Genomic DNA, 26,053 nt, shown 5'->3' with positions numbered 1-26,053 from the left:
GGGTCTCCGTTGTGGTGTTTTAGGCTTCATAATGCGCCACACATTTTCAATGGGAGACAGGTCTGGACTACAGGCAGGCCAGTCTAGTACCCGCACTCTTTTACTATGAAGCCACGTTAATGTAACACGTGGCTTGGAATTGTCTTGCTGAAATAAGCAGGGGCGTCCATGGTAACGTTGCTTGGATGGCAACATATGTTGCTCCAAAACCTGTATGTACCTTTCAGCATTAATGGCGCCTTCACAGATGTGTAAGTTACCCATGTCTTGGGCACTAATACACCCCCATACCATCACAGATGCTGGCTTTTCAACTTTGCGCCTATAACAATCCGGATGGTTCTTTTCCTCTTTGGTCCGGAGGACACAAAGTCCACAGTTTCCAAACAATTTGAAATGTGGACTCGTCAGGCCACAGAACATTTTTCATCAGTCCATCTTAGATGAGCTCAGGCCCAGCGAAGCCGACGGCGTTTCTGGGTGTTGTTGATAAACGGTTTTCGCCTTGCATAGGAGAGTTTTAACTTGCACTTACCAATGTAGCAAACAACTGCCGTTACTGACAGAGAGTTTCTGAAGTGTTCCTGAGCCCATGTGGTGATATCCTTTACACACTGATGTTGCTTGTTGATGCAGTACAGCCTGAGGGATCGAAGGTCAGAGGCTTAGCTGCTTACGTGCAGTGATTTCCCCAGATTCTCTGAGCCCTTTGATGATATTATGGACCGTAGATGGTGAAATCTCTAAATTTCTTGCAATAGCTGCTTTAGAAACGTTTTTCTTAAACTGTTCAACAATTTGCTCACACATTTGTTGACAAAGTGGTGACCCTCGCCCCATCCTTGTTTGTGAATGACTGAGCATTTCATGGAATCTACTTTTATACCCAATCATGGCACCCACCTGTTCCCAATTTGCCTGTTCACCTGTGGGATGTTCCAAATAAGTGTTTGATGAGCATTCTTCAACTTTATCAGTATTTATTGCCACCTTTCCCAACTTCCTTGTCACGTGTTGCTGGCATCAAATTCTAAAGTTAATGATTATTTGCAAAAAAAAAAAGTTTATCAGTTTGAACATCAAATATGTTGTCTTTGTAGCATATTCAACTGAATATGGGTTGAAAATGATTTGCAAATCATTGTATTCCGTTTATATTTACATCTAACATAATTTCCCAACTCATATAGAAACGGGGTTTGTACAAGCACAATATGAAACATGGACGAGTGAATCCCCCTGGAGAAGGTAACAAATTAATTGACGAAAGAGCTGCATATACAGTCGTGATCAAAAGTTTACCTACACTTGCAAAGAACATAATGTCATTGCTGTCTTGAGTTTCCATTAATTTCTACAACTCTTATTTTTTTGTGATTGAGTGATTAGAGCACATACTTGTTGGTCACAATAAAAATTCATGAAGTTTGGTTTTTTTATGAATTTATTATGGGTCTACTGAAAATGTGAGCAAATCTGCTGGGTCAAAAGTATACATGCAGCAATGTTAATATTTGGTTAAATGTTCCTTGGCAAGTTTCACTGCAATAAGGCGCTTTTGGTAGCCATCCACAAGCTTCTGGTTGAATTTTTGACCACTCCTCTTGACAAAATTGGTGTAGTTCAGCTACATTTGTTGGTTTTCTGACATGGACTTGTTTCTTTAGCATTGTCCACACGTTTAAGTCAGGACTCTAGGAAGGCCATTCTAAACCTTAATTCTAGCCTGATTTAGCCATTGCTTTACACTTTTGACGTGTGTTTGGGGTCATTGTCCTGTTGGAACACCCAACCGTCCTTGCACGCTACACTAGGGATGTCCCGATCCAGGTTTTTGCACTTCCGATCCGATACCGATATTGTTTTTGCACTTCCGATCCGATACCGATACTGACCGATACCGATACTGACCGATACTGGCCTATCCGAGCATGTATTAAAGTTTAAAGTTATTTAGCCTACTTAGTTGTCAGAACCATGTTGAAAAGGGTTTTAGTACTCTTGACAACAACTAGCCAGCTGAATTAGGGGAGTTGGAATAATACACAATGGTTGGTAACAAGAAACTGACCTGTTTATTCAAGGATAAACACAAAATAGACAAAATTATACATGAAAAACAGAAATGGCATCATTGAAACTAGGGCTGGGCGATATGGCCTTTTTTAATATTGCGATATTTTAAGGCCATATTGCGATACACGATATATATCTCGATATTTTGCCTTAGCCTTGAATGAACACTTGATGCATATAATCACAGCAGTATGATGATTCTATGTGTTTTGATTGATTGATTGATACTTTTATTAGTAGGTTGCACAGTGAAGTACATATTCCGTACAATTGACCACTAAATGGTAACACCCGAATAAGTTTTTCAACTTGTTTAAGTCGGGGTCCACTTAAATTGATTCATGATACAGATATATACTATCAGATATATACTATCATCATAATACAGTCATCACACAAGATAATCACATTGAATTATTTACATTATTTATAATCCAGGGTGTGGAGGGGGGCGCCGGATGTAAGTGTCAAAAAGACAGCCAAAAGAGTTTGATATGAGAATAAATCTAAAGTTAAAATATAAGTTAGAAATGCACCCATTTGCAGGAAATGTAGTCTTGATTTTCAAAATTTTCTTTCAAGGCTTGCATGTCTACATTAAAACATTCTTCTTCTTACTGCATTAATATATGCTACTTTTAAACTTTCATGCAGAGAAGGAAATCACAACTAAATAGATGACTAATTTTTTCAGACGGTGTTGATCTGGAAATTTTTGCCTCAGCATTTTGATGGTGTGGGCGTGTGGCACCGAATGGAGATAAGCCTCTCGACAGACATTACAATATTTGAACAATGATGACGAAAACGGTTTTCTCTGTCGTGTCCGTGTGTCGAAAATTGTTATGCGCTTATTTTTTTATTTGATTTTGTGCGTGGCATAGATTTGCCGTGCGCAGAGGACGTTTGAGCAGGCGCGCACCTTAGCGGCTGCGCTAGCATCACAGCTAACGTTAGCCATGCTGCTACCTCTCTGCTCGGGGAGGACGTAGACGTATGTGACGTATGACGTGACAGTATGTGACGTGTGTAAGAAGGTGCGCTCGCTGTCTGTGAGAGGGAGACACAGGAAAGAGTGAGAAGAGCCTGTCGTGTAATGCCAGCAGCTAAAAGCAACTGCGTGAGATTCCACAGACCTGTGGATGTGTTGAAGGTGTGCTGGAAAATGCGGAACGGAACTTACGGAGCAGCAGAAAAGTGGAATGTATTATTTAAATCGCTGCGTTGGAAAACACGGACCAGTGTTTTTTTTAAACTGGATCTGGATCGGCATTTTCCCATGCCTTGCCGATACGCATTTTTTGGCAAATATCGGCGGCCGATCCGATCCAAATATCGGATCGGGACATCCCTACGCTACACCGCTACAACAAAGATGATGGGGAGAAGACGCTGTCGAAGGTGAGCCACGTAAATAAGACCGCCCACAAAACAGCGCATCCTGAAGCGACTGTCAGAAAGCGACTTGAAGATGATCTGTAAAACATCATCTATGCAACATTTTGACCAAAGAACCACCATCACATGTTATGTAGACCACAAGGAAGTGTTTTCCATTTAGAAAAAAATAATAATAATATGACTCCTTTAATGCGCCTTATAATCCGCTGCGTCTAATATATGAAAAAAGATAAAAAATAGACCATTCATCGGCAGTGCGCCTTATAATCCGGTGTGACCTATGGTCCGGAAAATATGGTACTCAGATCGTTCCCGCGCTGTTTTCAGTTCAACAGTCATCTTGGCTTGGTTGGCCACCACTGGTTTTCACTTGCCGGAAAAAGTCACGTGTCGGAATACAAGCAATAGAACTGGAGCACATAAGTGGTTTTAGGAATTCTCTGCAAAAACACTTTGAACTGATCTGGGGGACCGGAATGGTGTCATGGTGTCGGGCCGGATTTGACCACCGGACCGCCAGTTGATTAGCCCTGAACTGGAGCAACTAAATAAGAAGTCTATGGGTGTGTCCATTATCTCAGAATGTAACAACTGCAAATGACGCAGAGCCACTTTATGGAAATTAATCCAGGGGTGTCAAACTCGTTTTCACTGGGAACCACATCACAGTTACGGCTGCCCTCTGACGGCCACTTGTAACAGTGAATAATATATACATTTTAAATTGCTTCATTACACAATTATTTTTGCAATATATTTTTACATTCACTGTAAGACAAAAATGTAGATTTTAGAGTAAAGTTTAGCTGCCGTAATTTTACCATAACATTTTTTTCTTTTTTTTACAATGTATATTGTAAATGTAAATGGGAAAACAGTACCACTGTTTTACTGTAAAATCTACGGTCGTTGTTTCTACGGTGTATTACTGTAAATGGAAAAACAATTACACATTTTTTGGTTTTGTGTTTTAAGGGTAAAATTCTGGCAACTGAGCTACCGGTTTTTTAACGAAAAATAAAATTTACATTGTACAATTTGATAGATAAGTTGCTTCAAAATCATGAGTCAAGCAGATCTTTAAGTACTTATTTTGATGCTTGGAATGTGCATGTGGAGGGGGGCGTGGCCTGCGGGCCTGCAGCGGAACGGGGTGTGCCAGGTACGGCCTCAAAGTCAGTGACAGGTGCGTAGATGGCCCAGGTGGGCCTTGTTGTCTAATCACCTGTCGCTCTGTATAAACAGCAGCCGGGAGGAGAGAGATTGTTGGAGCTGGAGCGAGAGCGACAAAGGACAATTGCTGGAAAGCAACCTGCGGCACAATTAAAAAATAAAGACTCTATTGGAACCCTGATCCGGGCTCGCATGGCAATGCTTGGTGGTCTGGAGGACCCACGGGAGGGCAACCTCCACAGTGCAATATTAGATTAAGTTTAAAATATACAAAATTGCATACAGTACATGTATGTCAAAATAGAAAGTTGACTACACTGCAAAAACTGAAATCTAAGTAAGATTAAATATCTCAAATACGGGTGATATTTGCTTATTTTCTGTCTGATAAGATAATTCTTCTCACTAAGCAGATTTTATGTTAGTGTTTTACTTGTTTTAAGGGTTTTTGTCCTAAATGATCTCAGTAAGAAATTACAGCTTGTTGCTGAGATTTGATGATAGGTCATCAAATCTTGAGTAAAACATGCTTGAAACTAGAATATCAACAGTTGCAAAGTTGTGTCATCAACACTCACAAGTATAAAATTACTTTTTTAAAGTAATCATTTCTTATTTCAAGCATGTAAAAAAAAAAATCATGACTTTGACACAATTGTGTCTAATAATTAAAACAGATGACAGCCAAATGGACTTTGCGGTTTTATTTTCAATGAAACAATAGAAAATACGTACCGTATTTTTCGGAGTACAAGTCGCACCGGCCGAAAATGCATAATAAAGAAGGAAAAAAACATATAAAAGTCGCACTGGAGTATAAGTCACATTTTTTGGGGGAATTTATTTGATAAAACCCAACACCAAGAATAGACATTTGAAAGGCAATTAAAAATAAATAAAGAATAGTGAACAACAGGCTGAATAAGTGTACGTTATATGACGCATAAATAACCCTGAGAACGTGCCTGGTATGTTAACGTAACATATTATGGTAAGAGTCATTGAAATAACTATAACATATAGAACATGCTATACGTTTACCAAACAATCTGTCACTCCTAATCGCTAAATCCCATGAAATCTTATACGTCTAGTCTCTTACGTGAATGAGCTAAATAATACTATTTAATATTTTACGGTAATGTGTTAATAATTTCACACATAAGTCGCTCCTGAGTATAAGTCGCACCCCCGGCCAAACTATGAAAAAAACTGCGACTAAAAATACGGTACTCATATAGTAGTACAGTTGTTATTAGTGAGAAAATACTTATTTTAGGTATTTTTGGGTTCGTTGAGGTTAGCTGATTTTACTTGTTTTGGAAAGTCTTGACGATCCAAATTTTCTTGTTCTATTGGCAGATAATTTTGCTTACTTCAAATAAAATACCCCTAATTTTTTTATTTTTGTTTCTTGTTTTTGAACACTGACATTTTGCAGTGTACATTTAGAAACAAATAGATGAGGCCTTTGCAGGCCACCTAAAATGAGGTGGCGGGCCAGTTATGGCCCCCGGGCCTCGAGTTTGACACTTGTGCATTAATCCAAGGATAAGAGTGAGGAAGTACAATTGATATGTTGTACGTTTGTTGGCATTACAGTATCACCTGAAAGTTATCCTTTTGCACATAAAACATGATCACGTCATCATGGTCATCCCATACCCATATAGTACATTTGTATTGACTGGATGCATGAAGTTAAGTATTCAAAGACAATGTACCTTCTTGATGTAAAAGAGCAGCAGAAGCTTTAGGATTTGCACTGCAGGCAGCAGAGGAGTAAAGAGAACGCCCAGCCTGAACAACACAAGATTGCAAAATAGTAAGAATGAAGGCAACAACAGATAGATATTTCATTAACAGTAGGAGTGTGTATGGAGACACAGGCGGTACCAGGCTAAGTTTTGCCCGTAGATGAGATCAAGGACATTTCTGGCAATATCAAAAACTGGTTTTCTTCTCCTCTTCAGCACCTTCTCAGAAAACAACCTAGGGACAGCGGAACGTAAGAAAAGATAAATACAATCAGAACTTACATCAAGCGTAATCAGCTACATGACAGTCTGGTGAGATTGCAGGATACTAGTGTAATTCTGATTTAATTCTGTCAGAAAACAGTAGAAAATATAAAATAAATGCGTGTACTGTGTTGTCAGCTTTATAGATCATTTGTTAGTCACCCTTGATTATTATTGTCGCTGTGCAAGAGTGTGTTGGCAAACCTCCCTGACATCTTAATAATAATCATAACATATGTGTAATAAAATGTATAATACAAAACCAGTGAAGTTGGCACGTTGTGTAATTTGTAAATAAAAACAGAATACAATTATTTGCAAATCCTTTTCCAATTTCAATTCTTATATTCAATTGAATAGACTGCAACGACAAGATATTTTAATGTTTGAACTGAGAAACTTAATTTTTTTTTGCAAATAATCATTAACTTAGAATTTAATGGCAGCAACACATTGCAAAAAAGTTGACACAGGGGCATTTTTACCATTGTGATACATGGCCTTTCTTTTTAACAACACTCAGTAAACGTTTGGGAACTGAAGAGACCAATTTTTTTAAGCTTTTAGGTGGAATTATTTCCCATTCTTGCTTGATGTACAGCTTAAGTTGTTCAACAGTCCGGGGTCTCCGTTGTTGTATTTTAGGCTTCATATTGCGCCACACATTTTCAATGCGAGACAGGTCTGGACTACAGGCAGGTCAGTCTAGTACCCGCACTCTTTTACTATGAAGCCATGCTGTTGTAACACGTGGCTTGGTATTGTCTTGCTGAAATAAGCAGGGGCGTCCATGATAACGTTGCTTAGATGGCAACATATGTTGCTCCAAAACCTGTATGTACCTTTCAGCATTAATGGGGCCTTCACAGATGTGTAAGTTACCCATGCTGGCTTACAGATGCTGGCTTTAGAACTTGGCGCCTATAAGACTCTGAATGGTTCTTTTCCTCTTTGTTTCGGAGGACACAACATCCACAGTTTCCAAGAACAATTTGAAATGTGGACCCGTCAGACCACAGAACACTTTTCCACTTTGCATCAGTCCATCTTAGATGAGCTTAGGCCCAGCGAAGTCGGCGGCGTTTCTGGGTGTTGTTGATAAATGGCTTTCGCTTTGCATAGTAGAGTTTTAACTTGCACTTACAGATGTAGCGACAAACTGTAGTTACTGACAGTGGTTTTCTGAAGTGTTCCTGAGCCCATGTGATGATGTCTTTTACACACTGATGTCGCTTTTTGGTGCAGTACCGCCTGAGGGATCTAAGGTCCGTAATATCATCGCTTACGTGCAGTGATTTCTCCAGATTCTCTGAACCTTTTGATGATATTACGGACCGTAGATGGTGAAATCAGATCGAACGTGAAGTATCTTGTCTTTGCAGTCTATTCAATTGAATATAAGTTGAAAAGAATTTGCAAATCATTGTATTCTGTTTTTATTTACGATTTACACAACGTGCCAACTTCACTGGTTTTGTAAAATAAAATAAATAAAAAGCACCTCCAAAGAAGCTCTCCAAACAAGGTGTCCAGGAGAGTAAAGATGAAATCCATCAATAGGAAGCGATACAGTTCCTGGCCAACAAAACTCTCCCAGCACTGAGGATGATATTTTCAATATAGACGAGCAAAACGATTTTTTATTGTCACTTATGATTTGCATTACCTTGAGGCCAATGCTGTTTGGGTCAGCAGAGACCCGACCCAGCCAGTGGTAGCAGAGTACTCCGAGCACACTGACTTTCAACATCAAGTTTCTAAAAGGAAATCACACGTGGTCATTCCATCTATCGCTGTGACCCTGTGCACAGTCACAATGTCTGCCCTGCTCCTACCTGCCAATGGCAACATATGTGCGCACTGAAGGTGACTCGTAGTCTTCCATCCAGGCGGCAAGATTGAACATACCAGGCAGCAGTTGGTTAATAAGCGACACCATCACAGGAAGAGCTAGCAGGCTTGCCTCATTCAACAAAGGCTTCTTGGTCATGCTGCGAGAGGTTTGCTGAAGGTTCAGTAGACAAATTTATATTGACATTTACTTGAATGTGAGTGTGTGTGAATGTTGTCTGTCTATCTGTGTTGGCCCTGTGATGAGGTGGCGACTTGTCCAGGGTGTACCCCGCCTTCCGCCCGAATGCAGCTGAGATAGGCTCCTGCACCCTCCGCGACCCCGAAAGGGACAAGCGGTAGTAAATGGATGGATGGATTTACTTGGTTTTTTAACTAGGCAATACTGATGGTTTTAGTAAATGCACATTTGAAGAACTACTACTTTTTTATTATGTTAATGCAGGGGTCCCCAAACTTTTTGATTGAAGGGCCACATTGGGTTAAAAGAATCTGGCCAAGGACCAAAATAACTTTAAAAAAAATATATATACCGTATTTTCCAGACTATAAGGCGCACTTAAAGTCCTTGTTTTTCCTCAAAACCCGGTGCGCCTAATGTAAGGAATAAGTTTGGTTGAGCTTACCCATCTCGAAACTATTTTATTTGGTACATGGTGTAATGACAAGTGTGACCAGTAGATGTCAGTCAAACATAAGAGATAAGTGTAGGCTGCACTATGATGGCAATATATGTCTGAAGTAAAAAACACCAACATGTTATATATTCCATTGAAAATATAAAACATTACACACGGTGCTCAAAATCTATCCAAATGTTTTAGTAGGACTTTGGTAAGCTATGAAGCCGCACCGCATGAAGGATAGTCGGCGCATTAAACATACGAGTATTATTCTGGTGTGTGTATAAGGTAAGACCTATTATTTGGCGTTTTGTTTCGCAATATTCGCAAAACCAACTTTTCTTACCTTCTGGTACCTGCTGATCTGTATTTGGGATCTGCATAAATCCTGAAAAATTGCGCATGTCAGCGCCGACGCTGTAGTCGATAAGCTTCTTCTTTTCCTTATCTTCTTGTTATGGGACATTCATCCTCCGCTGTTGCCATTTCTAATATAAAGTAGTATAAAGTTCTTACTTATATCTGTCAGTAAAGTCGCAATGAAAGCGCTAAAACATACCGGTGTAGTGAGTTTACATTATTCACCCAAGGAACTTTAGTTATTAGAGTTACGGTCGAACATTTTTTCACGGGACACATTTCCGGTGTTGTTGTTGCACTAAGTTGTTGTTTCCGGATGAGGAGATGCTGCTCCGCTATTGATTGAAGTAAAGTCTGAATGTCTTTAAAACAGTTAGCTCTATCTTTTAACACTTCTTCCACTCCCGTCCTTGCACGCTACACCGCTACAACAAAGATGACGGGGAGAAAAACGCTGTCGAAGGTGAGACACGTAAATAAGACCGCCCACATAGTCATCCTGAAGCGACTGTCAGAAAGCGACTTGAAGATGATCTGTAAAACATAATCTATGCAACATTTTGACCAAAGAACCACCATTACATGTTATATAGACCACAAGGAAGTGTTTTCCATTTAGAAAAAAATATATATATTATGACTCCTTTAATGCGCCTTATAATCTGGTGCGCCTAATGTACGAAAAAAGATCAAAAATAGACCATTCATCGGCTGTGCGAATTATAATCCGGTGCGCCCTATGGTCCGGACAATACGGTATATAAGGGCTGTCAAGTGCTCGTTTTTTTAAAAATCAGATTCATCACACTCTCGCACTGTGATTAATCATGATTAATCACAGGTTATTATTTGCTTGCATAAACAACATTTACTTAAGAAAATACCCCAATATTTGGATACAAATGCAGTTTGGTCGTCAGAATGTCATACAGGAACGTTTTTTAAACGTTGTACTGAACTGCAAGTCATTGATTTGCTCAACACTTAGTGACAGTAAGTATAGTAAGAATGACCAGTAAGTGCATATTTTGAAAGTTACTGCAATAACAAAGCAAACTAGGTACAGATGTACAGTATATATTATATATTAATAGATAATGGAATAAAGACACCCATAAACAACTTTGCAGAGTGCACTTACATTTACTTTTCCTTAGTTTAACCAGTTGTTTAAACAAATGTAAGTCTTTTTTTTTTTTTTGGCGCAGTTGGACTGGATGTGACGTGTCGCGCTGTTATTAGAACTACAAAACTCAAAACCAGTGAAGTTGGCACGTTGTGCAAATGGTAAATAAAAACAGAATACAATGATTTGCAAATGCTTTTCAACCTATATTCAATTGAATGGACTGCAAAGACAAGATATTTAACGTTCGAACTGGAAAACTTAATTTTTTGCAAATATTAGCTCATTTGGAAATTGATGCCTGCAACATGTTTCAAAAAAGCTGGCACAAGTGGCAAAAAAGACTGAGAAAGTTGAGAAATGCTCATCAAACACTTATTTGGAACATCCCACAGGTGAACAGGCTAATTGAAAACAGGTGGGTGCCACGATTGGGTATAAAAACAGCTTCCATAAAATGCTCATTCATTCACAAACAAGGATGGGGCGAGGGTCACCACTTTGTGAACAAATTGGGTTATGTTTTTTTGTTATTAAGAAATACAATCATGTGTGCTTACGGACTGTATCCCTGCAGACTGTATTGATGCATAGTGCGGCCCGGTTCAAGTGACGTGCAGTCAGGGAAGGCAGGTGAGGCGTGGATTGCGCAATGACTATTGAATTAATATTATACATTTCCATAGTTTAGTTAGCTGAGGTATATAATGTACAGTGTATTTTGTCAACAACTGTACGTGTGTAACGTATTTCTTGTGCTGAGCAAACATAAAACGGCTGCGAAGACGCACTGGCTGAGACTCGAAGTAATCCCGCCTCATGGTGGTAGAGGGCGCTAGTGATCCCAGCAATCATTCTTGCGACTACTCAGCTGCAGAATAAGTGACAACAAGCAGCAACAGTTAGCAGTGATCGTTTATTTTTTCCTCTCGCCTGGACTTTTAACATGGAGGATTACATATCTAAAATAAAACAGTTTTCTAAACTGGACTTTCAATCGAAGCAGGAGGTAATACTTAAAGGAAGATCTCCATCGAGACAGAGAGACTTTTAAAACTGAAGAAAGATAAGGAAGACTTCTATAAACAAGTTATCGATGCTTTTGTTCAGAAGGAGCGGCGCATGGACTTCATTTATAAGTAAAGGTAAGACCATAATAACGTTTTTTTATTAAATGTGCTTTTTTGTGTGCTACAGTTTGTATGTGTAAGGTTAAAGTTAAGTTAAAGTACCAATGATTGTCACACACACACTAGGTGTGGTGAAATTTGTCTTCTGCATTTGACCCATCCCCTTGATCACCCCCTGGTAGGTGAGGGGAGATGTGGGCAGCAGCGGCGCCGCGCCCAGGAATCATTTTTGGTGATTTAACCCCCAATTCCAACCCTTGATGCTGAGTGCCAAGCAGGGAGGAATGCTGGTATGAGCTTTTAAACATAACCCGTTAACTGCTGCCAATCAAATGGTGAATAAGATACTCTTTAGGGTTCATATGTTTGTAAATCTGACTGTGATGAAGTCAGTGCCTCACAAGCCATGAACCTCACCACACGTCACTGCCCGGTACCAATCGGTCCACGGACCGGTACCGGACCGCGGCCCGGTGGTTGGGGACCACTGTTGTAAAGGACTTCACTAAAATACAACCACAGACCAAATGTTTGTGCTTATTGGAGAACATTTAAATGCTGTTCAGCTTTGCACAAGTAAACACAATACAGGACTACTTGTACAGGAGATTATATCTGAGATTTTAGATTCAGGTCGATATCATCGGATACTTGTTATTTTTTGCTGATATCGTACTGAAATTAGATATTAATATCTGATTAGGATACCCTTGTTGTTACCACCTTAGTCTGATGTACCAAAGGTGCGGCATGCTGGTAGAGCAGTAAGAACCTTCAGGGTTCTGCCATTCTAGTCGCTGTTGTTGTGTCCTCGGGCAAGACACTTGACCCTCTTTGTTCCCAGTGCCAACCCCACTGGTGTAGGAATGAGTGAATGTAAGAATGAGTAAATGTATAACTGCAATGTCTGGTGGTTGGAGAGGCCATAGGCACAAACTATCAGCCACCTTTCCGTCTGTCTACTTCAGGGCAACTGTGACTACCAATGTATCTCAACACCGTCAATGTGTGAATGTTTACAGAATGAATGAAGGGTTTTTGGTGTAACGCGCTTTGGGACACAAGAAAAAAACGCTAAATATACCGTATTTTCCGGACCATAGGGTGCACCGGATTAGATAGATAGATAGATAGATAGATAGTCCATCCATCCATCCATCTTCTTCCGCTTATCCGAGGTCGGGTCGCGGGGGCAGATCGATAGATAGTACTTTATTGATTCCTTCAGGAGAGTTCCTTCAGGAAAATTTAAATTCTAGCAGCAGTGTACAGAGTTGAGATATAATTTCAAAAGTAAAAAGTAAATAATAAATAATGGGGGTATATATTATTGTTTTGCATCCCCTGTCATCCTAGTATCCCCCTCCCCCTCAGAGAGGAGTTGTACAGTCTGATGGCGTGTGGGACAAAAGAGTTTTTGAGTCTATTAGTCGATGAATGGTCTATTTTTGATCTTTTTTCATACAAAAGGCGCACCGAATTATAAGATGCAATAAAGGAGTCATATCATTATTTATTTTTTTTCTAAATATAAAACACTTCCTTGTGGTCTACATAACATATAATGGTGGTTCTTTGGTCAACATGTTGCATAAATTACGTTTTACAGATCAACTTCAAGCCGCTTTCTGACAGTCGCTTCAGGATGCGCCGTTTTGTGGGCGCTCTTATTTACGTGGCTCACCTTCGACAGCGTCTTCTCCCCGTCATCTTTGTTGTAGCGGTGTAGCGTGCAAGGACGGGAGTGGAAGAAGTGTCAAAAGATGGAGTTAACTGTTTTAATGACATTCAGACTTTACTTCAATCAATTACGGAGCAGCATCACCTAATCCGGAAACAACAACACCAGAATGTGTCTCGTGAAGACCCGTCCGACCGTAACTCTCTAATAACTACCGTGGTTATGGTTGGGGGCAGGGGCGTGGTTAAGAGGGGAGGAGTATATTTACAGCTAGAATTCACCAAGTGTCAAGTATTTCTTACATATATATATATATATATGTATATATATATATAAGGAATACTTGACTTTCAGTGAATTCTAGCTATATATATACATACATATATATATATATATATATATATATATATATATATATATATATATATATATATATAAATAAAAGAAATACTTGAATTTCAGTGTTCATTTATTTACACATATACACACACATAACACTCATCTACTCATTGAAGAGTTAAGGGTTGAATTGTCCATTCTTGTTCTATTCTCTGTCACTATTTTTCTAAACATGCTGAACACCCTCTCTGATGATGCATTGCTATGTGGCACGCACAAAAGTGCTTTCATCAAATGCGCTAGAGTCTGGAATCTTCCATCTCTCCCTAGCATGGCCCAAAACCGGTCAATCTTTGCTTCCTGAGGAAGATCTTCACTGTCAAGCACTTGGTAGTCCACTACTTCTTCCCGGAGGCTATCCAGGTCCAATCGCAGCTGCGGCTTGGAACTAATAAGCGTATTTCTTCATCTTACTCGTCGTCGGCGTCGCCACGGCTGTATCTTCCTCGTTCTTTTGCTTCGTCTCCTTGTTGTGTGCGCAGTTGTGCACTGCACTCTCTAAAAGCCGTTGATGTTATTGTCACATATGCATGTACAGTAGATTGTGATGATACCGGGTAGAAGGAGACGGCACTGAGGCTGGGAGAGTGTTTAGCCTGGGGCGTATATTTATTCAAAAGGAAAAAAAATATATGTATATATTAGATTTGTATGTAACCAAACAGTAAATGGGTGTCAGACTATGTGTAGAATTTAACTTGAGGGTTTCACCGTAAGTGTTGGAGGTGCGTGTTGAGAGGAGCGGTGCTGTCAGACAAGGGCAAGACAGGCAGGGCTTGTCCAGGGGCAGAAGCGTGGTCGGGAGGCAGGAGCGAGTCGTCGTAGTCCGGGGGCAAGCGAGGAGTCGAGAACCAGGAAGCACGAGGAAGATCCAGAAGCACACGACACACAGCGTGACTCGGGGACGCACACAGGGAGGGTACCATGTACAGATTGCTACGTTCTGGCAAAGGATCTCTGGTGGCGGTTGTTTAAGTAGTCGTCCCTCTCATCAGGGTGTGTTGATTGAAGATGGAAAGCAGCAGCCTGAGTGACGCGCGCGCGAGCGCGCTTGGAGGTACGCTCAGCGCAGCTCCCAGATGATTGCGCACTGGTGTGCGTCTGGGCCCTGACATAGATGGCAATATTGCCCTGTTTAAGAGTGTCACAACATTGCTGTTTACGGCAGACGAACTGCTTTACGGTAGACGAAAACGTGACTGCTGTTGTTGTGTGTTGTTACCGCGCTGGGAGGACGTTAATGAAACTGCCTAACAATAAACCCACATAAGAAACCAAGAACTCGCCCTCGATCATTCTACAGTTATAACGTGATTGGGCAGGCACGCTGTTTATATTGTGGGAAAGCGGACGTGAAAACAGGTCAGGTCCGCATGGAGCTGGAGGGGGCGTGGCCTCCAGCTCGGCCTGAATTTCGGGAGATTTTAGGGAGAAAATTAGTTAGAGGTTTTCGGGAGAGGCGCTGAATTTTGGGAGTCTCCCGGAAAATCCGGGAGGGTTGGCACGTATTATTTATTTGATAAAAGCCAACACCAAGAATAGACATTTGAAAGGCAATTTAAAATACATAAAGAATAGTGAACAACAGGCTGAATAAGTGTACGTTATATGACGCATAAATAACCAACTGGTATGTTAACGTAACATATTATGGTAAGAGTCATTCAAATAACTATAACATATAGAACATGCTATACGTTTACCAAACAATCTGTCACTCCTGATCGCTAAATCCCATGAAATCTTATACGTCTAGTCTCTTACGTGAATGAGCTAAATAATATTATTTGATATATTACGGTAATGTGTTAATAATTTCACACATAAGTCGCTCCTGAGTATAAGTCGCACTCCCGGCCAAACTATGAAAAAAAAAGCGACTTATAGTCCAAAAAATACGGTAAAGTTCCTTGGGTGAATAATTTAAACTCACTAAACCGGTATGTTTTTGCGCTTTCATGGCGAGTTTACTGACAGATATAAGTAAGAACTTTACACTACTTTATATTAGAAATGGCAACAGCGGAGGATGAATGTCCCATAAGAAGAAGATAGAGAGAAAGAAGAAGCTTATTGACTACGGTGTCGGCACGGACTGCAAAGGTGAACGAACGCAATTTTTCAGGATTTATGCAGATCCCAAATACAGATCAGCAGGTATCAGAAGGTAAGAAAAGTTGCTTTTGCATATTATTGCGAAACAAAATACCAGATAATATGTCTTACCTTATATAAACACCATAATAATACTCGTATGTTGAAGCACAGTACAATCCATCAAGCGGTGCGGCTTCATAGCTTACCAAAGTCGTACTAAAACATTTTGATAGACTTTTGAGCGCCGTGTGTAATGTTCTATACTTTCAATGGAACATATAAAATGTTGGTGTTGTTTACTTGAGTCATATTGCCATCATAGTGCAGTCTACACTTATCTCTTATGTTTGACTGCCATCTCCTGGTCACACTTATCATTACACCATGTACCAAATAAAATAGCTTCAAGGTGGGTAATTTCAACCAAACTTATTCCTTACATCAGGCGCACCGGGTTATAAGGCGCACTGTCGAGTTTTGAGGGGAAAAAAAGGATTTCAAGTGCGCCTTATAGTCCGGAAAATATGGTAATCACTTATTATTATTATTATTATTATTATGTCTTTGAATATGATCCTGTACCAGCATTATTATACCATCTATATGTATTTCACTGTGAGCAGTGTGACTCATGGAGCTATAAATGCAGAGTACGTCACCTGGTGCATGTAGTCGGAGAAGTAGTAGATGCTCAGCACACAGGCAATAGTGCTTGCTATACAGATAGTCCATGCCAGACCGTGGACCGCCATCCTCCACAGCTTCTGGCACGCAGTGTTTTTGGAATGTTTGTGATTGACTTCTGCCAGCAACTCCTAGGAGAGACAGGTGGTGTGAGGTGAGGACAGGGGAAACCTGTTGGACAGGAGTGAGACTTATTTTCTCGTACCTTCAGCTGGGTGCAGATATTCTCAGACATGAGTTTGACTGAAGTCTTTTTGATAACCTTGAAGTCCCAGCAGCAGAAGACTTTCACAGCCAGGATGCTGTGAGACTTGTTAACTCGAAAGCTTCGACCAAATGACTTTGACATACTGGTGGGAGATAATAAACAGTGCACATCATTTTCTTAATGAACAGTGTATGTCAGGAATATTCAACCACATTTTTTTGGAGACCACATTTCCAGAAAGCTAACGACCGGGTGGGGAGGGGAGGGACGGCCTCTCCCTTTGCAATTAGCCTTCTATAGTAGACATTCGATTTTGGTCTATTTATTTTGTCAGAATTACAGGAGTGCTTTGCTGTTTTTAAGGAGCATCTGCAAAAAAGATAGTTATCATTTCTATGGCAGCACTGTAGTGTTTTTAATAATCTGCTGCAAAAACGTTTTTTTAACTGAACTAGTTGAATAGCCTAAATGATGAAAAAGAGGACCTTAATTGGAACCTGGAGGAACACTACTACAAAACCCAAAAACAGTGAAGTTGGCACGCTGTGTAAATCGTAAATAAAAACAGAATTCAACGTTTTGCAAATCCTTTTCAACCTATATTCAATTGAATAGACTGCAAAGACAAGATACTTGACGTTCGAACTGGAAATTTAATATTAGCTCAATTGGAATTTGATGCCTGCAACATGTTTCAAAAAAGCTGGCACAAGTGGCAAAAAGACTGAGAAAGTTGAGGAATGCTCATCAAACACTTATTTGGATCATCCCACAGGTGAACAGGCTACTTGGGAACAGGTGCGTGCCATGATTGGGTATAAAAGCAGCTTCCATGAAATGCTCAGTCATTCACAAACAAGGATGGTGCGAGGGTCACCACTTTGTGAACTCTACGTGAGCAAATTGTCGAACAGTTTAAGAACGTTTCTTAATGAGCTATTGCAAGGAATTTAGGGATTTCACCATATACGGTCTGTAATATCATCAAAAGGTTCAGAGAATCTGGAGAAATCACTGCACGTAAGCAATGATATTACGGACCTTCGATCCCTCAGGCGGTATTGCATTAAAAACCGACATCAGAGTGTAAAGGATATAACCACATGGGCTCAGGAACACTTCAGAAAACCACTGTTAGTAACTACAGTTGGTCGCTACATCTGTAAGTGCAAGTTAAAACTCTACTATGCAAAGCCAAAGCCATTTATCAACAACACTCAGAAACGCCTCTGGCTTCGCTGGGCCCGAGCTCATATAAGATGGACTGATGCAAAGTGAAAAAGTTCTGACGAGTCCACATTTCAAATTGTTTTTGGAAACTTTAGACGTTGTGTCCTCCGGACCAAAGAGGAAAAGAAACATCCGGATTGTTATAGGCGCAAAGTTCAAAAGCCAGCATCTGTGATGGTATGGGGGTGTATTAGCACCCAAGGCATGGGTAACTTACACATCTGTGAAGGCACCATTAATGCTGAAAGGTACATACAGGTTTTGGAGCAACATATGTTGCCATCCAAGCAACGTTATCATGGACCCCCTACTTATTTCAGCAAGACAATTCCAAGCCACGTGTAGCTTGGAATTTTATAATGAATGGCTTCGTTATAAAAGAGTGTGGGTACTAGACTGGCCTGCCTGTAGTCCAGACCTGTCTCCCATTGAAAATGTGTGGCACATTATAAAGCCTAAAATACCACAACGGAAACCTCGGACTGTTGAACAACTTAAGCTGTACATCAAGCAAGAATGGGAAAGAATTCCACCTGAAAAGCTTCAAAAATTGGTCTCCTCAGTTCCCAAACGTTTACTGAGTGTTGTTAAAAGGAGAGGCCATGTAACACAGTGGTAAAAATGCCCCTGTGCTAACGTTTTTGCAATGTGTTGCTGCCATTAAATTCTAAGTTAATGAGTATTTGCAAAAAAAAAAAAAATGTTTCTCAGTTCCAACATTAAATATCTTGTTTTTGCAGTCTATTCAATTGAATACAAGTTGAAAAGGATTTGCAAATCATTGTATTCTGTTTTTATTTACAATTTACACAACATGCCAACTTCACTGGTTTTGGGTTGAAGTTGAAAAAATTACGAATGAATGCATTTGAAATAAACAATCTACAGCAACACTTTAGCTATATAAATCACTTTACGAAAAAAAAAAAACTGCTAAAAAGAAGAATACTTAAAGGATTGCCTTGAGGAACGCCTCAGTTATTGAAATCTTGCAGTAATGTCACTGCAATAATCTGCCAATGTGTTTACAGTGGTCCAAGTTCCTCTACACAACAGGAGTACTCTAGTGTTTTTAGGAAATGTTTGTCTCCCAAGGTATGGTCGGTATGTTGTCATACATGGTCTATGTTTACAAGTGCATTACCTTTAAAAAAGAGAGTGCGTACCTGTACACAAGGATGATGCCGGTGATAAAGAAAGCCATGCCTATAGTGAAGAAATAGGCAAGGGGCATCTTGTAAGGCGGATGCTTCGACGCGCAGTCTAGGCTGCTTCCATTGGCTGGAGAGATGTACTGCTGTCCGTTCTCACTTTGGTTCCTGCAGCTCTTTTGCAGCGTGTAGTTACAGTAGTATCCATAGTACATCACCGTGTCTGAGAAATAGCCCTGAAACATGATGAACATGCACACAGGTGTTGGACAGTAGCACAGAGACACACATAAGCCACAAGCTAGCTCTCACAGTATGCTGCCAGTCCAACACAAAAGTCAACAAACTATCAACCAACAACTAATATGCTTTGTGCATTAGTGTCATTTAGAGTAATTTTGTTTATTTCTACCATTTATAACTTGAATGAGAAGTGATTATACTACATGTCTCATAAATATACAAAACCCAAAACCAGTGAAGTTGGCACGTGTAAATTGTAAATAAAAACAGAATACAATGATTTGCAAATCCTTTTCAACTTATATTCAATTGAATAGACTGCAAAGACAAGATATTTAATGTTCGAACTGACAAACACATTTTTTTTTGCAAATAATCATTAACTTTGAATTTAATGGCAGCAACACATTGCAAAAACGTTGGCACAGGGGCATTTTTACCACTGTGTTACACGGCCTTTCCTTTTAACAACACTCAGTAAACGTTTGGGAACTGAGCAGACCAATTTTTGAAGCTTTTCAGGTGGAATTCTTTCCCATTCTTGCTTGATGTACAGCTTAAGTTGTTCAACAAACCGGGGTCTCCGTTGTGGTGTTTGACGATTCATAATGCGCCACACATTTTCAATGGGAGACAGATCTGGACTACAGGCAGGCCAGTCTAGTACCCATACTCTTTTACTATGAAGCCACGCTGTTGTAACACATGGCTTGGCATTGTCTTGTTGAAATAAGCAGGGGCGTCCATGATAACCAGTGACGTGCAGTCACTAGAGGCAGGTGAGGCGGGGCCTCACCTGCCATCATGGAAAGAAAAAAAATGTAAAAAGAAAAAAATTGTATTAAATTGTTATATGTATCCAGTGATTATACTATAAAGTTATTTTCCTTTTAACTTCACCAGTTTTCGATTATTTTTTATTTAAAATCGCTGAATTTTCCCATTTGCCGTTCAAATACTGAGAAGAGACGGTGCGGTGAACACCAGCCAGTTGAGGCACGTCACTGCGTTGTTCCTCAACATGGATTGCGGACTCGGCTAACTGCTGGCCTGCTGTGCAGTGAGACTGTATTGCTATATGAACTATATTATACATTTCCATAGTTTAGTTAGTTGAGGTATATAATGTACAGTGTATTTTGTCAACAACTGTATGTGTGTGACGTATTTCTTGTGCTGAGCGATCATAAAACGGCTGCAAAAGACGCACTGGCTGACGCTCGCAGTAATCCCGCCTCCTGCACCCCTGCCGTTGATATAACACGTGAGTGTTATATCAACTAAAGCCCACACTTAAACTTTACACGTGCAAGATTGAATCTATTTAAAAAAGTTATTTCATAAGAAGCCAAAAAGTGCAAAAACAATAATGTTCATGTTGGAGGAGTTGTGAATGACTGCAGGGCCACAACATTAGGTACACCTGTAGACTGCAGGTGTACCTAATTCACAACTCCTCCAACACGAACATTATTGTTTTTGCACTTTTTGGCTTCTTATTAAATAACTTTTGTAACCTATTTTTATGGGCTTTCCTCTTTGTGATGTTAAGTTCCTGTTATGCGCTGTTATACAGTATATGCCTTGAGCTCTTATTTTGAAGGCGCTAAGAGCGGAAGTGATGAAACGTTGGAGTGGAGCGGAGGTTTTTGAAAGAAGGTAAATAAAGTGGTCCTCGTGTAAACTGGAGCCTCCGTGTTTGTTATTTTGTAGTTTCATACAGTATAGGCGACATTTATAAACCCTCGGTTACACTTTTTTAAATAGATTCAATCTTGCACGTGGAAAGTTGAAGTGAGGGCTTTAGTTGATATAACACTCCCGTCAGGGGGTGCATTAATCCGGCACAACAGCGGCGCATGGACTTCATTTATAAGTAAAGGTAAGACCATAATACAGTTTTTTTTATTAAATGTGCTTTTTTGTGTGCTACAGTTTGTATGTGTAAAGTTAAAGTTAAGTTAAAGTACCAATGATTGTCACACACACACTAGGTGTAATGAAATTTGTCCTCTGCATTTGACCCATCCCCTTGATCACCCCCTGGCAGGTGAGGGGAGCAATGGGCAGCAGCGGCGCCGCGCCCGGGAATAATTTTTGGTGATTTAACCCCCAATTCCAACCCTTGATGCTGAAGAATGCTGGTATGAGCTTTTAAACATAACCCGTTAACTGCTGCCAATCAAATGGTGAATAAGACACTCTTTAGGGTTCATATGTTTGTAAATCTGACTGTGATGAAGTCAGTCCCTCACCAGCCATGAACCTCACCGCACGTCACTGATTATAACGTTGCTTGGATGGCAATATATGTTGTTCCAAAACCTGTATATCTTTCAGCATCAATGGTGCCTTCACATATGTGTAAGCTACCCATGCCTTGGGCAGTAATACACCCCCATACCATCACAGATGCTGGCTTTTTAACTTTGCGCCTATAACAATCCGGATGGTTCTTATCCTCTTTGATCTGGAAGACACGACGTCCAAAGTTTCCAAAAAGTATTTGAAATGTGGACTTGTCAGACCACAGAACACTTTTCCACTTTGCATCAGTCCATCTTAGATGAGCTTGGGCCCAGCGAAGCCGGCGGCGTTTCTAGGTGTTGTTGATAAATGGCTTCGGCTTTGCATAGTAGAGTTTTAACTTGCACTTACAGATGTAGCGACCAACTGTAGTTACTGACAGTGGTTTTCTGAAGTGTTCCTGAGCTCATGTGGTGATATCCTATACAGACTGATGTCGCTTTTTGATGCAGTACCGCCTGAGGGATCGAAGGTCCATAATATCACCGCTTACGTGCAGTGATTTCTCCAAATTCTCTGAACCTTTTGATGATATTACAGACCTTAGATGGTGAAATCCCTAAATTCCTTGCAATAGCTCGTTGAGAAATGTTGTTCTTAAACTGTTGGACAATTTACTCACGCATTTGTTCATAAAGTGGTGACCCTCGCCCCATCCTTGTTTGTGAATGACTGAGCATTTCTCATGGAAGCTGCTTTTATACCCAATCATGGCACCCACCTGTTCCCAATTAGCCTGTTCACCTGTGGGATGTTCCAAATAAGTGTTTGATGAGTATTCCTCAACTTTCTCAGTCTTTTTTGCCACGTGTGCCAGCTTTTTTGAAACATGTTGCAGGCATCAAATTCCAAATGAGCTAATATTTGCAAAAAATAAAGTTTTCCAGTTTGAACGTTAAGTATTTTTTCTTTGCAGTCTATTCAATTGAATATAGGTTAAAAAGGATTTGCAAATCATTGAGCCGATAAAAATGTTGCATTACATAAACTTTGTAACTGTGAAAAATACAGACAATCAGGAGCAGGCATGCTAATTGCTAAGCTAGTTGATTTTACATTAAAAAAAAAATAGGAAGCTTAGGGTTAATACATTCACATAAAAAATACAAATGTTTACGCATATGGAAATTAAACAACATCTACATCAAACATTGCACACCATGTCTGTGACACATCACAATTAAAGCTAAAGTGTAGTGTTATTGCCCTCTACTGGTCAAATTTAGCACTACATGCATTGCACTAGCTTTGATCAGCTTCAGCCCCTCGCAACCCCAAAAGGGACAAGCGGTAGAAAAATCGATGGATGGATTTTAGGTAAAGTTACTCAGAGACACGACCACGAATACAAAATACATATACGAAGTCAGCAATTTAAATACAAAACAAACTAAATATATTTATGCACAATATCTACTTCCAAAGATATGATCAAGTTTTGCGATGAAGCTTACACGTGTGGATTTCTACTGTTCTGCTGCTTGTCTAGAAAACTCTGTCTGTCGCTTAAAAGTTCCGAAAGGGAACAAAGACTCGAGCACTTGCTCGGGCCAAAACGTTTATACTTTGTTGTCCAGTTGTTGTTAAAAGTCTGATTTTCACAATGTATTTAGATTTTTTTCAGGGTTGAATGAGTATTCTTCTTCTGCGCACCCCACTGCTGCTTCATTGCGAGACATGTGCCGCTGTTGTGGTGGGAGTACTGCATACAAGAGCAACCCCAGTTTGAATGGTTTCATCAAGCCTATTTAAAGTTAAAGTACCAATGATTGTCACACACACACTCGGTGTGGCACGATTATTCTCTGCATTTGACCCATCACCCTTGATTACCCCCTGGTAGGCGAGTGGAGCAGTGAGCCGCAGTGGTGGCTGCGCCCGGGAATCATTTATGGTGAGTTAACCCCCACTTCCATTTAGGTGATGTTCAGCGGGCCAAATGAAAAGCTTTGGTGGGCCACCATTTGATTAGGCCTGGTGTTCATTAAGGAACCAAGTTTAGGGACCTATAGCATCTATTTATAAAGCCCTTCGGTCTTTAAGATCTCTTTTGCCATTATCAGCTCATTATTCGAGCTGAACTACAATTTTTTTGTTAGCCTACGACAGCTTTTGATGGAGCCCTCCAGCAAACTGCACCTTTAACTCTGAAAATCTCTTGAAAATGTTGATTGGCAGCCATAATTTTAAAATGTGTAAAGATAGAGAGAGAGATGAGATAGAGCCTTTCTATCATCAAGAGTACCATATTTTTCGGACTATAAGGTGCACTTATATTCCTTTCATTTTCTCAAAGATCGACAAAAATTGGTTGTGCTTACCGACCTCAAAGCTATTTTATTTGGTACATGGCGAAATAATAAGTGTGACCAGTAGATGGCAGTCACACATTAGAGATACATGTAGACTGCATTATGATGGCAGTCACACATAAGAGATACGTGTAGACTGCAAAATGACTCAAGTAAACATCACCAAAATTGTATATGTTCCAGTGAAAATATAGAACATTACACACGGCGCTCAAAAATCTATCAAAATGTTTTAGTACGACTTTGGTAAGCTATGAAGGATGATGGATTGTACTGTGCTTCAACATATGAGTATTATTATGGTGTGTGTATAACGTAAGTTTCGCAATATTATTCAAAGGCAACTTTTCTTACCTTATGGTACCTGCTGATCTGTATTTGGGATCTGCATAAGTCCTGAACATTTGCGGGCGTCCGCCTTTGTAATACGTGACGACACCGTAGTCGATAAGCTTCTTCTTGTTCTTCTTTTTAATATAAAGTAGTGTAAACTTCTTACTTATATCTGTCAGTAAACTGGCCATGAAAGCACTAAAACATACCGGTGTAGTGAGTTTACATTATTCACTCAAGGCACTTTAGTTATTAGAGAGTTCCAATCAAGTGTTTTTTCACGCGCCTTATAATCCTGTGCGCCTTTTGTATGAAAATAGACCTGACTAGACCCGCTCATCGGCAGTGCGCCTTTTAATTCGAAGCGCCCTATAGTAAATACGGTATTTTGACAAGAGAAACCCAGCTTACTGCTCCTGTGAGGACCTCCAGGCCAGTGAAGGTGGATCTGTCGTCAGACACAGGTGGAGGGTGCACTGCCTGGGGAAGCACTATGAACGCGCCGGTCAGCATAAAGAGGAAGAGGTTGAAGAAGAGCAGAGTCTTGAGGAACAGGAAGTACGAGAGGACTCCACTGCCGAAACGGCCGCTGACTCGCTTGAGTGCCACTTGCCACAGCTGGAGGGAGTGCATGAAGGAGAGCCAGCTGTACCAACTCTGTCTGCAGGCCTAGCAAGACCAACATTAATAACATACATGTCAATCATTCAGAACATTAGGTCAGGCAACAACACTCATACCACTACACCTCTTAACACATTGATCACAATGGTGAATTAATACTAGGGGTGTAACGGTACGTGTATTTGTATTGAACCGTTTCGGTACGGGGGTTTCGGTTCATAACTTTTATGGACAGAATTTCTAGGCGCAGTCAAGGCGTTGAGGGGATCCGGTTTGGTGGCTGCAGGATTAGGTCTCTGCTTTTTGCAGATGATGTGGTCCTGATGGCTTCATCTGGCCAGGATCTTCAGCTCTCACTGGATCGGTTCGCAGCCGAGTGTTAAGCGACTGGGATGAGAATCAGCACCTCCAAGTCCGGATGGAATGCCATCTCCGGGTTGGGGAGGAGACCCTGCCCCAAGTGGATGAGTTCAAGTACCTAGGAGTCTTGTTCACGAGTGAGGGAAGAGTGGATCGTGATATCGACAGGCGGATTGGTGCGGCGTCTTCAGTAATGCGGACGCTGTATCGATCCGTTGTGGTGAAGAAGGAGCTGAGCCGGAAGGCAAAGCTCTCAATTTACTGGTCGATCTACGTTCTCATCCTCACCTATGGTCATGAGCTTTGGGGTATGACCGAAAGGACAAGATCACGGGTACAAGCGGCCGAAATGAGTTTCCTCCGCCGGGTGGCGGGGCTCTCCCTTAGAGATAGGGTGAGAAGCTCTGCCATCCGGGAGGAGCTCAAAGTAAAGCCGCTGCTCCTCCACATTGAGAGGAGCCAGATGAAGTGGTTCGGGCATCTGGTCAGGATGCCACCCGAACACCTCCCTAGGGAGGTGTTTAGGGCACGTCCAACCGGTAGGAGGTCACGGGGAAGACCCAGGACATGTTGGGAAGACTATGTCTCCCGGCTGGCCTAGGAACGCCTCGGGATCCCCCAGGAGGAGCTAGACGAAGTGGCTGGGGAGAGGAAAGTCTGGGC

At 40.7% G+C, this 26,053-nt stretch overlaps 1 protein-coding gene across 3 annotated transcripts in view; it reads right to left on the bottom strand.

The window, feature by feature from the left end:
- tmc6b (transmembrane channel-like 6b) overlaps positions 1-26,053 on the bottom strand; it is a 60,473-nt gene that overhangs the window by 12,308 nt on the left and 22,112 nt on the right. For all 3 annotated transcript variants that reach the window (XR_009818010.2, XM_061988056.2, XM_061988057.2), the window contains exons 8-16: positions 24,818-25,075; positions 19,227-19,447; positions 16,828-16,972; positions 16,598-16,753; positions 8,507-8,676; positions 8,338-8,428; positions 8,173-8,270; positions 6,547-6,642; positions 6,375-6,450 (exon numbers count right to left, since the gene is read on the bottom strand). Coding sequence is in view for 2 of the 3 variants with exons in the window: in XM_061988056.2 (XP_061844040.2) it covers positions 6,375-6,450; positions 6,547-6,642; positions 8,173-8,270; positions 8,338-8,428; positions 8,507-8,676; positions 16,598-16,753; positions 16,828-16,972; positions 19,227-19,447; positions 24,818-25,075 (1,311 nt within the window). In the remaining variant the exon portion in view is untranslated. The remainder of the gene's footprint in view (positions 1-6,374; positions 6,451-6,546; positions 6,643-8,172; positions 8,271-8,337; positions 8,429-8,506; positions 8,677-16,597; positions 16,754-16,827; positions 16,973-19,226; positions 19,448-24,817; positions 25,076-26,053) is intronic.

The sequence above is a fragment of the Nerophis lumbriciformis genome, linkage group LG27, assembly GCF_033978685.3.
Source record: "Nerophis lumbriciformis linkage group LG27, RoL_Nlum_v2.1, whole genome shotgun sequence".
In the NCBI taxonomy this organism is placed as follows: domain Eukaryota; kingdom Metazoa; phylum Chordata; class Actinopteri; order Syngnathiformes; family Syngnathidae; genus Nerophis; species Nerophis lumbriciformis.
This window is presented reverse-complemented; position numbering and strand designations above follow the sequence as displayed.